The sequence below is a fragment of the Eurosta solidaginis genome, chromosome 5, assembly GCF_040869045.1.
Source record: "Eurosta solidaginis isolate ZX-2024a chromosome 5, ASM4086904v1, whole genome shotgun sequence".
Lineage (NCBI taxonomy): Eukaryota > Metazoa > Arthropoda > Insecta > Diptera > Tephritidae > Eurosta > Eurosta solidaginis.
The window spans coordinates 90,260,910-90,275,657 of NC_090323.1; the positions used below are offsets into that span (position 1 = coordinate 90,260,910).

The 14,748-nt window shown below is 36.9% G+C and overlaps 1 protein-coding gene across 4 annotated transcripts in view; it reads right to left on the reverse strand.

Moving 5' to 3' along the window:
• The window catches only part of LOC137252862 (uncharacterized), a 631,431-nt gene that overhangs the window by 428,757 nt on the left and 187,926 nt on the right, over positions 1–14,748 (reverse strand). For all 4 annotated transcript variants that reach the window (XM_067788968.1, XM_067788969.1, XM_067788970.1 and 1 more), the window contains exon 3: positions 745–1,029. In XM_067788968.1, coding sequence (XP_067645069.1) covers positions 745–1,029 — 285 coding nt within the window. The remainder of the gene's footprint in view (positions 1–744; positions 1,030–14,748) is intronic.

Sequence of the window (14,748 nt, forward strand, 5' to 3'; positions counted from 1 at the left end):
AACAAATTACCAAAAATGCGGGCACAGAGTTGATCGATTAGAAATTCGTCATTTAATAGCGGGAAACCGACAATCTCATGGTGCGTTTAACAGCGATTAGGACACCCCCACCTCTACTCTAACCTGTTTTCTGTGCATCCCTGTCCTTACGATAGGTTTCAAAAATATTGGGATCAAAGAATTCAGCGTCAAAAAAATCGCCATTTAGCCAAGTTTCAACGAGAACAAACACATACAATTAGCAACGGGATGCAAATAGGAATTCCAGAAATATTCTGGTAGTAAATTTTAAGATTTTTTAAATCATTGATACGAGAAATAAAGCAAGGAACATTAGCTTTTTCTATATTATTATCTACTTTTTTTCATCACGCTGTGCTTTTGGAAAGCGACGAGATGGCAGGACGTTGATCCTGCAGGCCAAATATCTGGAATCAAGAAGCTTATTATAAAACGCAGGAGAAACGCCAAGTTTAAAATTAATTTTCCGAAGGCTCTGTAGCGAGGTGTCTTTCGTGACTAGTTTGTAGCACCAGTTAAACTTACCGTCGATACTAGAATGTTTCTCGACATAAGCAATTATATCTTGATACATAAAGTTTATGAAATATAAAGCGAGGCAAAAAGATTAGATGCTGTTCCTTTTGGCGCTGGTCGGTTCTATACAACACCGGCTCTACAGTACTTCATATTTCAAATGATGAGTTTTGAATACATCAAAGCACATCTCCAATAAATACATACCTTTGCTTTATCATGATGCATTCGGGCCCATGCGGAAAGCCTACAGGCGAGTGGCAAACAAAGCAACACGTTAACGTAGAAAAAGCGTCATAGCTTGCTGCGCAAAATTGATGTTGGATATTTATCATGGCTTGCGCATTTTCCATAATTATAAGCTCGTTATGATCTCTTATGCGTTTTTGTTCGCTTTCACATATGGACGCTTCAACCATCGGCAAAGCAACAAAGTCTTGTAATAGTGCCATTATATGCCCTTTTACAGTGCTTGTAGCAACTGTAGTCGCCCTAGAATAAAAAATTAAAAGCATAATTATTGCTGTAAATCAGACCTGTTAAATGATGGTTACTAATTGTAATGATTACCCGTTTTAATTGATTATTTTCTCTTGAATTATTTGTTTTGCCCTTTATAATAACTATTCTAACAGACGTATATAAGTTAACTACTATAACGTTATAAGTTAAAAATCATATTTAAAACAGAAACAAAATTTGATATGGAGAAAGATAAATTAAGATCGATAGAATTAGAAGTAATGTTGAATTCATTAAGAGTTGTCTTAGAGAGGCGTTTTGGGCATAATTTGTTTTTAAATAGCAGCCATAGAAGATGTTTAAAAACCGGAGTCCCTATGATGAACATTAAAATAAATCAGTTCCAGGAGGTAAGGTCAGTCAGCAGTTCCATGGATAATCTCAAAACAAAAGTTAAGGTGAGGATAAATCTTCTCATTTTTAGCGAGTAGCGAAGGCAATGTAAAGCATATTTAACAAACATTTTTTGAATACGCTCAATCCTGTCTATTCTATTGATGATACACACCCCAGATAAAGGCTACACACTCTAGATCAGAGTGTGCATCAGCACAATTAAATTGAATAGTATTCGAGTTAACGGTGCACACTACCAAACACAAAATACAAAAATACTTGGCGAAGCTCGAATTGTTTTTGTGAATTGTATTTCTGCGCGCACAATATTACACAAACTCTTATAGCGTTTTCTTCTCTGAATATAATTGTTGCCTAAATAAATGGTAAAACCTTAATACAGTTACTCCTACCCTTGAAAAGTGTCAACTTTTATAGTGCATGAAAAGAAAATGAACGGCTAGCCCGCTGATTCTCACAAGGGCGTTGTTAATAATAATAAAAATTCATTAGCAATTATTGCCTTCATTTCAATTTCTTCGCTAAAAATTTGTGAAGTTAAATAAATTGTCACGATCAGCTGGGTTGGCAGTAGTGATGGCCGATACAGCGATTTTGAAGTATCAGTGAAAATAGTGATAGATATTTTTGAATCACGGCTATTTTTTATAGATATAGCGATCACTTCAATTTATTTTTAATAATGTGCAATTTGTATACTTGCATATAAAAAAGGAATGTTTAAGTTTGTTTACCGGAGTAGATTGAATGTTATACATTAATTTAGTTTAGTATACAGAATATACGAACCAAAATTGGAATAAAAAAGAAAAAATATATATATACCTTTCATTGTAAACTGATGTAATGTGAAATTCTAATTTTTTGAGATATTATGATACAATATTATTAACTGGCTGACGGCATTATATTCAGTCTCGTATTACACTCAATGAGATGAAACTAGCGGAAATAGATGTCTATGCATCTTTGTTTTATAAATATTGCTAATTGAAAATGCTTTGATTTTTAAATGTAAGATGAATCAAGCCGAAATAAATCTGTATATGTAACACCATAAAACATGATTTATTACTATTATTTTTGTAGTATACACCGATGTATTCAGAAATATTCCGTATGAATTTATTCTGAAATTTGTATTTGGCTGCATAATGTTTTTATAGTAAAGTGAATTAATTTTTAAGGAAAAATATAACAAATTCTTCAAACTATTATAAAAATATTCTTTGACAGAAAATTAGCCACCCACTTCAGTGCCCTAGAAATTAGCCGGAGAATTCAACCATATAATATGACAAAACTTGAATTGCATTCTCCCAAAAAACTTAAATGTTGAGTTACATCTGTTTACAAAAAGACGAGTGATATATATTTATATAATTCTTTTATTTTCCACCAAAAACACAAATTGCTAACGGCTACTGCCTAGAAGTATTAACTTATGCAGGCAAGTAGTAGTAGGCAAGAAGTATTAAATTATACAGGCAACACATCTTAGACCAAGTCTAAATACCCAGGTCTATTTGTCGTCATTTGTAATTAAAAACAATCTCTTTTATGCACTTCATGAAATATTTATATGAAGAGGGACTTTTACAATTATCACTGGGCTTTGCATGCGTTTCATTTATGGGCTCATAAAATTTCCACATTTCACTTCTTTTTTTACTATAATTTGCTCTCGTATTTCACTCGGTATTAAAACGGATTTTTAATAAATTAATACAACCAAATTTTCGCAGCCAACCAGATGAAAACGTCGTTTATAGAAATATCAATTCAAAATAACGTCGCCTGAAAGAACAAACTAGCTAAAAGTACACACAACCGAGTGAAGAAATATCGCTTCATGAAGAAATATCGCTTTTGGATATCAATATACAGTGATACATATTCCTTTAAACGCACTCTTAATTTTAGCTTTACTACTTTCGCACTCTTTTGTCTATGCATTACCAACAACAAATTCTAACCTATATTCTTTGTTCATCTAAGTGAAATTTGAATTGCATAAAAAAACCCATTTTCGTTGTTGTATGCATATCATCTCTCTTCACAACACTGGTTAGACCGATATTAGAGTATGGCTCAATAGTCTGGAATCCGCGTTTTGAAGTCCATACTGACAGGCTCGAATCAATACAAAAAGAGTTCTTACTATTTGCCTTAAGGAATTTTCAATGGGACTCTCTTCTATCTTCCACCCAATACTAATCGATTAAAACTTATGCCAATGTGGAAGAACTGGAGGAGTATAAAGAATTCCTAACTAGGACGTTTATGACTGCGTATAGCAAAGCTTACCCTCTAAGAAGATTCAGAGGAAAAGCAAAGCCGCCATGGTGGATCAATGAGCTGAGTATTCTAACACGACAGGTAAAAGAAATGTTTAATCTAGCAAAGACCGCGGAAAGCGAAGCGTGTCGGGACGAGTACAGGGATCTACTGAGGATCTACAAGCGTGAAATTTCCAGGGCGAAGAGAATGTCATGGAAAAGTTTCTGTACGGACATAGAGTGCTCCAGCGAAACAGCACGGTTGAGAAAATTCCTAGCAAAGGGAAATATAGTCCAGGGACTAATAAAGAAAGAGTACGGGGAATGATCACGTAATAGTGAGGAATCCCTTGAGGTGCTTTTCGATACATATTTCCTATCGGGAGATGGTTTAGAAGAGCCAGCAGACAGCACTCACACTTCGATCACGGAGCGGGTAGTGCCGGGCTTGGTGACCGATACCAAGATCGAGTGGGCAGTGAAGACGTTCTCTAAGTTTAAATCGCCGGGCCCAGATGGTATATTCCCGGGCATGCTACAAGTCTCAAGTAGGGCGGTCGTGGAATGGCTTAAACTAATATTCGATGGGTGCATAAGACTGAATCATGTACCGCACTCTTGGAGAACTGCTCATGTAGCTTTCCTACCAAAGGCGGGGAATATCGGGCACGTGTATCCCAAAGATTATAGAACCATTAGCTTAACATCATTTCTGCTCAAAACCTTTGAGAGGCTGATAGATGTGTACATAAAGTCCAACGTGGATGAAAAGCTGCTCTCCACAACACAAAAGGCAAGTCGGTAGACATCGCATTGCATAGGATGGTAATAAGCGTAGAGAAAGCCCTGGAATATAAGGAATATGCTCTAGGAGTCTTCTTAGAAATTGCCGGGGCTTACAGTAATGTCTCTAAATGGGCGATTATGGATGGTCTTAATTACATTAAAGCACATCCAGCCTTAATCAGATGGATCGGCAGCATGTTAAATTGCAGGAAGATTACATCACAATGGGGATTGTACGAGGCCACGAAATCAGTGGACAGGGGAACGCCGCAGGGAGGGGTGCTATCACCTCTGCTGTGGACGCTGGCCATCAACCAACTGCTCAGGCGATTTGATGAGGGACCCGTAAAACTTACGGCTTACGCGGATGACGTTGCAATTGTAATAAATGGAAAGTGCCTTCCGACGATTAGCTCTTTGATGGATCGGGCGCTTCGGGATATTCATACCTGGACATCAAAGTCGGGTTGAAAGTCAATGCGGATAAGACGGATCTGGTCCTGTTTATAAAGAGGTACAAGGTCCCAAATTGGATCAGGCCTAAGTTAGGAGGGGTGACTCTACAGGAGAAACCTTGCAAAAAGTATCTAGGAATCACCCTAGACAGTAACCTGTCATGGAAGCACAACGTGGAGGAGAGGGTGAAGAAGGCTTCAACGGCACTTTGTGCATGTAAAAGAATGCTGGGGTGTACGTGGGGCTTATCGCCCTCTCTTTCTCATTGGGTTTTTACAGCGATTATAAGCCCTATCCTATACTACGGAGTTCTAGTTTGGTGGAAAGCCATACAAAAAGCAACCTACCTCAAAAAATTAGAGGGTGTATGCAGACTATCAATGCTTAGCATTACGGGAGCCCTGAAAACAACCCCGATATCTACACTGTATGCCATTCTGCACATTCCACCTGTAGACCTGATAGCAAAGAACATAGCGTTAACAACTGCAACCAGGCTCGGTGCCTCGGGGCAGCTTGAGCGCCGACCATACGGCCATAGTAGTATAGCGTCATCAATCAATATTTGCTAATTGTTTCTGAAATAAGTGTGCCACTTGTAATGCGATCATACATTGCTAAGCTATGCAATGCGATCACACATTGTTAAGCTATGTGTCACAGGTGGCTCATAAGTAAAGCTATGCAATCGAGGCATCAAACCTGTTGACTCAACAATATGTATAGCGTGCATTAGTGTGGTCAGGCACACTCCCCCTTAAGAAAAATGTTAATTAATTGTAGTTTCTTAAAATATAGATTAATTTATATTCGGTTATATCTTAGTGGGTGTTTATATGGTAAATTATTTATGTAAATATATAGAAAATTCTAGGTAAATTAGTTATGTAAATATATGGTGAATTATTTATGTAAATAATAGAAATTTTTTTTCTTTACTTACTCCTATCTTTAACTAGATTATTATTAGGTACAGTTATTTCCTTTTTGTTCTTTACAATTGTAATATTTGGCCCATTTTGTCTAATTAATTTATAGGGCCCTTCAAATGGTACTTCTAATTTCCTTTTGTTGCCTACTTTCAAGTAAAAATAATCATTCACTGTAAAGTTTGCTTTGTTTACTTTAGTTTGTTTTTCTTTGGCTCTTACTTTGCTTTCTTGGAAATTTTTAGCAGCATTGTCATGTGCATATCTAAGCTTTTGCTTTAATTCATTCAAATAATTGTCTATGTTGTACACTTTTTGTTTGGCGCTCGGTAATGCACATAGTTTACCAAATACAAGCTCAAAGGGGGAATACTTCGTTGATGTGTGTGGTGTCGAATTGTAAGAGTACATATAGTATGGAATGAGCTCGTCCCAATTATCCATGCTTTTCAGTGTCATTAAATACTCATTCAATACTCTGTGGTTTCGTTCAATTGAACCTGACGTTTCATGATGAAATGTAGTTGAATGCACTCTATTTATTTTTAATTGTTTGCATATATTCTTTAGTAACTCATTTTTGAATTCTGTGCCTTTGTCAGCTTTTATTTTTCGAATACACCCATACTTCAAAATAAACTGTTCGACAATTGCCTTTGCAACCGTTATTGCGTCTTTTGTTTAAAGGGGAATTATGACAACAAACTTTGTAAGCTCACACTGTAATGTCAGCATATAACGGATATTTTTGGATGGTCGAAGGGGTCCGACCGTGTCAATCACGATTTCCTCAAAAGACGTTTTGCAGTTATTTACGTGTTTTATTATCATTTGTCTCATGTTTTTCCACACGTATTTTTGGTAGTCCCTTATTATTTTGTGCATTAGTTTTTGTGACTCAATTCTTTTTGGCGGTTCGTATAGGATTATATCCAGGCATTGATTTCTATCTCCATGTTTCTGTAGCTCATTGAACATGGTTTTGAATTCAGTTGTACTTATTTTGTCAAATATTTGACTATTCTTTGTAAGCTGGCTTTATGTAATAGCTTCCTCAGAATCGCTTCAACATTCGATACTGAGTTGTCACTATATTCTATAATTAGGTCACCATTTACTGCAATTGTGATATCGTTAAGCTTGGTGCTTTCATCATTTCTGTGTCTAAACTCAAGACGTTTTATGCCCCTTATATCAGAAATTGATGTGCATTCCCAAATGTGTAGGTGATCAGTCTGCAAATTTGTGTTCGAAGCTCCCATATTCTGTCACCGTTTTGAATCTTCTTCTTTTTTCTTTGAAGTTTGCAGATTCTTCTTCATTGCCCTGTTTACAATGTTTATTCTGTGCTTGGGAATCATCTCTTTCAGCTTTTCTGTGTTAAGCTGAATTCGTGAGAGTGCATCAGCATTAGTGTTCATTTTGCCTTGCTTATATACAATGTCAAAGTCGTAGTCCATCAAATCGACTCGTATTCCCCTCATTTTGGATGAAAGCTTATTGTGTGTGAACAAGCTTACCAATGGCCTGTGGTCTGTGTATACGGTGAATTTTGTGCCGTACAGATAAGGCCTAAAATGATTTATATCCCAATGAATTGCCAATAATTCCTTTTCTATTACTGACTTGTTTAATTCATGTTTGTTTAGGGATCTACTTGCATATGCAATAGGTCTATCTTTCCCAACTTCACCTTGTGATAGTACCGCTCCTGGGCCAAAGTTGGAAGCATCAGCAGTTAGTATAAACCGTTTTGAGAAGTCAGGATACGAAAGAATCGGTGGAGAGAGCAGTTTGTCTTTCAACGTGTGGAAGGCTTTCTCTTGTTCGCTGTTCCAGCAGAATGGTTGGTTCTTCTTTAGCAGTTGATTCAGTGGTCGTGCTATTTCTGCAAAATTCTTTATAAATCGTCTGAAGTAATTACAGAATGCTACAAAACTCCTTACTTCATCGGCGTTTCTCGGTTTTGGATAGTTTTCAACTACACTTTGTTTGCTGGGATCAGTTGTTACGCCTTTATTTGTGATTAGATGGCCCAAGTATGTTACTCTTGGTTTCAAAAATTTGCATTTTGCAGAATTGAGTTTCAGGTTATATTTACTCAATCTGGCTAACACTCTTTCCAAATTTTTGTTGTGCTCATGGAGGTTCTACCCCCAAATATTATTACGTCATCTAAATAGAGAAATGCCGCGTCAGTAAGTCCGCTGAGCGCAATCGACAACATTCTATGGAAACTATTTGTCGAGGTTTTCAATCCGAATGGCAACCTTTTGAATTGGTAGTGTCCTTTGCTTGTTGAAAATGCTGTTAGCTTTTTTGAAACATTGTCCAATGGAATTTGGTGAAATAAACTTGTCATGTCTAATGTGCTGAAGTATTGTGCTCCTTTGAGATTGTCCAAAACGTCACCCAAGCGGGTTATTGGAAATTTATCATCCACGATCTTTTTACTTGATGATCTAAAATCCAGCACTAATCGCCATTTTTTCATCTTCAGAGCTACCCTTTTTTGGAACGACTAGCAGAGGTGAGTTATAAGGGCTAGTAGAATGCTCGATAACATCATCCTTTAGTAGTTTGTTAACTTCTTGTTCAATCACTTGTTGCTGAAAGTGAGGCATTCTGTAGTTTTTAATGTGTTCTATGTGCCAGCTCAATGTGTTGCTTGTAGAAGTTATTGGTAGTTAAGTTTTCTTCCTCTAAGTGAAACACATGTTGATATTTTTTGCATATTTGCAATATTGCATTCTTGTCACTATTCGACTCGTTGTCTAATGCTAGTTCATCCCTCACCGTCATGAACCTCTTTTCATTTTCCGTATGGCAGTTTCGTTTTCCATAATTGTAATAATTTTTTATCCTATGTTGGTTCCACTCTGTTTTAGAATCTTCTAACCGCATGTATATTGGTGATGTGATTTGGCTGTCCTTCAGTTGAAGTATTAGAGCATTCGTTTCGTAGTCAATTTCACATTTGTAATTCATTAGGAAGTCTCTACCTAGAACTCCATCTGCCTCTACATTGCTTATGTGATGCAGAATGTAGAATTTGTTTTTATTTTGTGATATTGGCAATTAATATCAATTTCAACGGCTTTATTCGCAGTTATTGTGCAATTTGATATGCTTCTTATTTTGCAACGTGAGTTTATTGTGGAGGCATTCTTTGGGACAACTTTCTCTTTTATTACCGAGATATCAGCTCCCGAATCCACCAATAGTGTTACTATCTTCTTATTTATTCTTGCTTTAATGAAGTTTGTGGTGCTGCCTTCTCCCAGGAATCCTATGGCTTTTTGTTTTGTGGTCCCGAGTCCTGACGGCTCGGGGTGTATGAGTTTCCCTGCCCATAGCGCCTATTTTGATTGCTGTCTCGCCGCTGCCACTATTGTCTTGTGTGGCTCTACCAGCCCGTTTTTGAAGGCCGTTAAACCAATTTGGTCGTTTAATTTAACGATTATTTCTCTGTGTTCACTTCCCTGCTCAGAAATTTGAATTTCAGTCAAGGAAGCTATTGTAGCATTATGCGTCATGCCCACCTATGCAATACATTTGCGGCATTACGCACCATGAACTTCTATGCCAATACATTTTAGTAATAGCATAATCATATTACAATATTATGCGACATAAATTACATTGACCTAACACAGCGGTTCGCTAACATCAATGGAATTATTATCAGACTTCCAAAAGTCAAACATTCTTTTCTTTTACTTCGAATACTTCATGGCGATCCTGCCAGCTTGATCAGAAATTAGCACAAGTGCTAAAGATCTAGCTGGTCAGAAGAGCCTGTCACGTTAATAACAAAGAGCAGGATACGCCACTTCATGGCGATCATGCCAGTCCAGATCAAAAATTGGCACAACTGCTAAAAAAGATCTGACTGCCCAGGATCCTGACCATTTTAAAACAGTTAAAAAGTTTTTGTTAAAAAGGAGAATAAAGAACATTACAACACAAACGGTACTACTATCTGGTACCAGTAAAGATTGGAATTTTAACAAGTGAAGCCTTTTCGTTCGGATTTTTTTTTTGGCAAATCGCAAAATGAGGAAGAATCACCAAAGGACAAATTAATTGCTACCATAAAAAGATCAGTATTATGCAGACGGAGGCAAGGATTCGGTAAAGCAATAAAAGCAGAAAATTAAGTATTGGTGACCAACTGGCAGCAAGCGAGCATAGAAGAAGTGGCATACAATTTAGCAGCAAAACGGGACCAGAAGATACCTTTACAATTGGCGGCGTACCGCTTGAAGCAACAATATAAGTATAAAATTTAGAAACAAATTGGGCGGTCTTTATGGACGCTAAACTATGAGCAAAAACGAAAGTTTTTGCTTAGGGTTTTTTTTCTTTCTCTCTAAATAGGATTTTTTTTAAATACAGTCGGATGAACAAATTTCTTTTCATTTACTTCGAACACTTCACTGGGTACAATTTCGCACGTTACGCGTCTGATTGTACTGTCTATTGTTATTTTGGGTTCCTCTTCTTGAATTATTGTTGTCCGCGGAAATTACTTCGATATTGATTTTGTTGCCGTATATTTAAAATTGTGTTCGAGCTGCCTGTGATTTCCGTGCAGCTGTTTGTGAACTTTGATATTGCGTCGTTCATTGTTGTGAACGTTCCCGCCTGCATAATCATTTTCACTTTTTCATTGGAGCAGTTCTTACACATAGCTTTGACTGCTGCTTGGGTAGCATATCTCGGTGCCAAGTCTGGGTTTAATCCGTCCGAGATATAGGCTCCCTCCAATGACCCAGTTATCATTTCTATTTCTGCAGTATACTGGTTTGCAGTTTTCTTGCGTTGTTGGATATTTAGTAGTTTTGCTGTCAAAACTTCTACTGATTCACCTTTTATTGCTGTTCTTAATTTTAATTTTATTTGCTCAATTGTAGTTTCGGTGCTAATAAAATTTGTTGCGGTGTCCTTTGGCTGGGTCTTTATCATGGTTATCGCTAAAGCTTCATGATTGTCCTTGATTTGGTCTAGAATATCAAGAGCATCTAAGAAACTATGCAAATTTTCAGGCTTGCCATCGAACTCTGGTAGCACTGAGGAGGCAGTTTTGATAAATTCTACTACTGTTTGCGCCATTGTGACGTTTATGAGGGGTATATGTGGTGGTTTATGTTCTTCCCCTGATGAAGTTTGACTCAATGATGGTGAAGGGGTACGGTTTCTTGAAGGTTCAGTTAGAACGGAGTTAAAATCAATTTGGAAACTTTCCTCTATAGTGGTTGGTATGGGGATTTCGATGTTATATCTTGCTAATGAAGATACCAATTTATCCCGTACTGTTGAAAAAATTTGTTGAGCCTCTTTTTGGTGATCGTTAGTAAGTATGTGATTTACTTTACTAATCAACTCTTTTATAACATTTAAGGCTTCTAAAATTATGTTCAAATGTTTAGCTATCGTTTCTGTTTTTATGGTAATATTTTTGTGTATGCACTTGTATGATTTATCGGCTTTTAATTTTTCTTCTGTTAATTTATTATGGATTTCTTGCCATGTATTCCTTTCTCTTTGAAATTTCCTTTAAACTCTTTGTACATTATTCAATTGTCTCAATTTGTTTTTTACATAATTTTTTATTAAAATTGCAATTGCGACAATCAAAAATGTAGTTACACAAACAAAAATACTTACTTACTTACTTAATTGGCGCTTAACCGTCTAAACGGTTATGGCCGTCCAACAAGGCGCGCCAGTCGCTCCTTCGCTCCGCCAACCGGCGCCAATTGGTCACACCAAGGGAGTTTAAATCGTTTTCCACCTGGTCCTTCCAACGGAGTGGGGGCCGCCCTCTACCTCTGCTTCCATAGGCGGGTTCCGATAGAAACACTTTCTTGGCCGGAGCATCATCTTTCATTCGCATAACATGGCCTAGCCAGCGCAGCCGCTGCGTTTTAATTCGCTGGACTATGTTGATGCCTGCGTATAGCTCGTACAGCTCATCATTAAATCTTCTTCGGTACTCGCCATCGCCAACGCGTAGAGGTCCATAAATCTCTCGAAGAACTTTTCTCTCGAACACTCCCAAAGCCGCTTCATCTGCTGTTGTCATGGTCCATGCTTCTGCCCCATATAGCAGGACGGGTACGATAAGTGACTTGTAGAGTATGATTTTCGTTCGCCGAGAGAGGACTTTACTTTTCAATTGCCTACCTAGTCCAAAGTAGCATTTATTGGCAAGATTGATTCTTCGCTGGATTTCAGTGCTGATGTTGTTGCTAGTGTTGATGCTGGCTCCCAAATAAACGAAGTCTTTTACTATTTCGAAATTATGGCTGCCAACAGTAGCGTGGTTGCCAAGGCGCATATGCGCTGACTCTTTGCTCGATGACAGCAGGTACTTCGTTTTGTCCTCATTCACCATCAAACCCATCTTTACCGCTTCTTTTTCCAGCTTGGAGTAAGCAGAACTAACAGCGCGGGTGTTTAGGCCGATGATATCAATGTCATCAGCATACACAAACAAAAATAGTTAACCATTTACGGAGATTTCTTCTTTATTTTCTATAATTGCTTTTGGTTCGTACTTGACCAATTTATTTTCGATATTATTTTCTTTTTTTTCCTTACCAACTTCGTATCCTGCAATACCTATTAGTATACCATTTAATATGGTTTTCCCCCATGCCATTTTTTAAAAATGTATGGAAAAAATTTGTATTAAATTTGTTTTTACTTATTTATTTGTCAACCAATACATGACTTAAATTATGTTCTAATTCTAAAATTTGTAATTTTGTTTTGTTTTAAAAATTTATTTTTCATTTGGGAAGACCATTCGTAACATCCTAGCAGTTTCTTCTTCTCTTGTTGTAGGGTTTTTCACATCTTTTATTGTAGGTTCCCTAGTCATTCCTATTTTCTTCCAAAATAATTTTAACCATTGCAGTTTTCTTTCATAATCTACCTTTCCTTATCTATGATTGCTTTATCTTCCAATGCAATGGGGTGTCCTCAGTATTTAGCTGGCATTCCAATTTACTCAAAAAGATATATATTTTTTTTTTATATATATATATAATATTTATTTTTTGTTTCTCAGTTCTTTAATTTTATTTTTTAATTTTAACCTATCCTCGGTATTTGTAGTTAAATTGAATTGTTTGAAAAAAAGGATTTGTACAAAATATTGAAAAAAATATATAAAATGTAAAAGTAATAAAAGTATCAAGGTCAGCAAATTAGAAACAAAGTACACAAACTCTTTCACTACAATATCAAGTTACAGTAAAATACCAAAATAAATTACATTTACATTGCCCTAACACAGCGGTTCGCTAACATCAATGGAATTATAATCAGACTCCCAAAAGTCAAACATTCTTTTCTTTTACTTCGAATACTTCACTATCAAATTCTATATACGAGAAGAAAATGTGGGGATTTCTTGAGAACCCTGTAGAATCCTAGTGATTTCTGCATGTAGTCCAGAGGCGGTCTTGTTTGTTCGGAATTCATCTTTAAGAGTTGTCTTCAGCGTTTGTAAGTCCTGAGGTGTTGCCTCCGTTAAAATTTTGTTTTTTACCTGTTCCGCCAATTTTGTGGCTGGTACGAATTTGATAAGGATCGTTTTTTGAGCTTGATCCGCGAGGGTATCGTGGTAGAATTCAATCAGCCCTAAGAAATTGTTGAGTTCTTTAAAGTCCCCATTGAATGTTGGGATGACTTTAGTGGCTGTTACCAGATCAAAATTTGCCATTGTTCCTGTATTCACTGGTGCTTTACGTATTGATTCTGCCACCTCAGGCTCTTCTTTCACAACTAAATATGCCTCTATTTTCATTTTTAAGTCGATACATTTTTTGCTTAGACTCGGTAGGTCTTCAGCTCGTACGTTTTGTTTGAGAGTCTCCCAACTATCTGCTATTAACGATTTAGTTGTATTCACGTATTTTTGGGTATAAGTTCTATTGGGGCTTTTCTTGAAGGTTTTGAGTAAATCTTCCAATACCGTAAATTCCATTTATTTTAATTTGTTATTTTTTATTTCTTTTCTTTTTGTTTGTTTTCTTTAGGCTATGCTCACATTGCGGTAAGCTTGTTTCTTTAAATATTTTTTATAGTACGAATTTAGTTTTGCTAATAATAAACTAATAATATGAAACAGTTAATGTATAGTAGCTTCTTTATATTATCGTCATCCTTCACCAGTGCTGCTGCTGCTGCCGCGTTATTATTGTTGTTGTTCACAATCTCTTCTTTTGTCTGGGTTCCACCCATTTTGCCGCAAAAACTTAATCTTGGCTATGAGCTGTTGCTTAACCTGACCGCTGCTGATGTTGATTATTCTTTGCAGGTCTGCGCACTCTCTCTGGTGTTGTCGTTTTTTGCCTCCACGCTGTTTTTTGGGTTTGGGTCTGCTATTTTAGTCCTAAATTCTCTTAGATTTTTTGTTTGCCGCTCCTGTCTTAGTCGATATTCCTCTAAGGTAATCTTCTTAGGCTCTGATGCCTTTGTTGTCGGAATATACTGGGGGGACGTATTCTTCGTCAAGTGAACTTCCCTTCTTGAGCTTTTTAGTACTCATGCACAAGGACAATTTAACTAAAAGTTTTCAAGAAGCTTTTATATCTGATTTCTTTTTTTTTTCTTTTTGAATGCCCGAATGTCCTTAGAATTTCGATTCCTAGTTTTCGTTTCGCAGGATTGCCTATATTGGGTCCCAGGGCATATGGGAATAGATGGGAATGAAAAAGCAGATGAATTAGCTAAAAAGGGCGCATCCCTTGAAGCTTGCTCCGTAGACGTCCCAATTAGACTGGACGAAATTAAGCGAAAGCGAGAGGTGCACATGATCGACCAAGCAGGAAAGGCGTGGATTTAAGCGCGCGGCTGTAAAGTGTCGA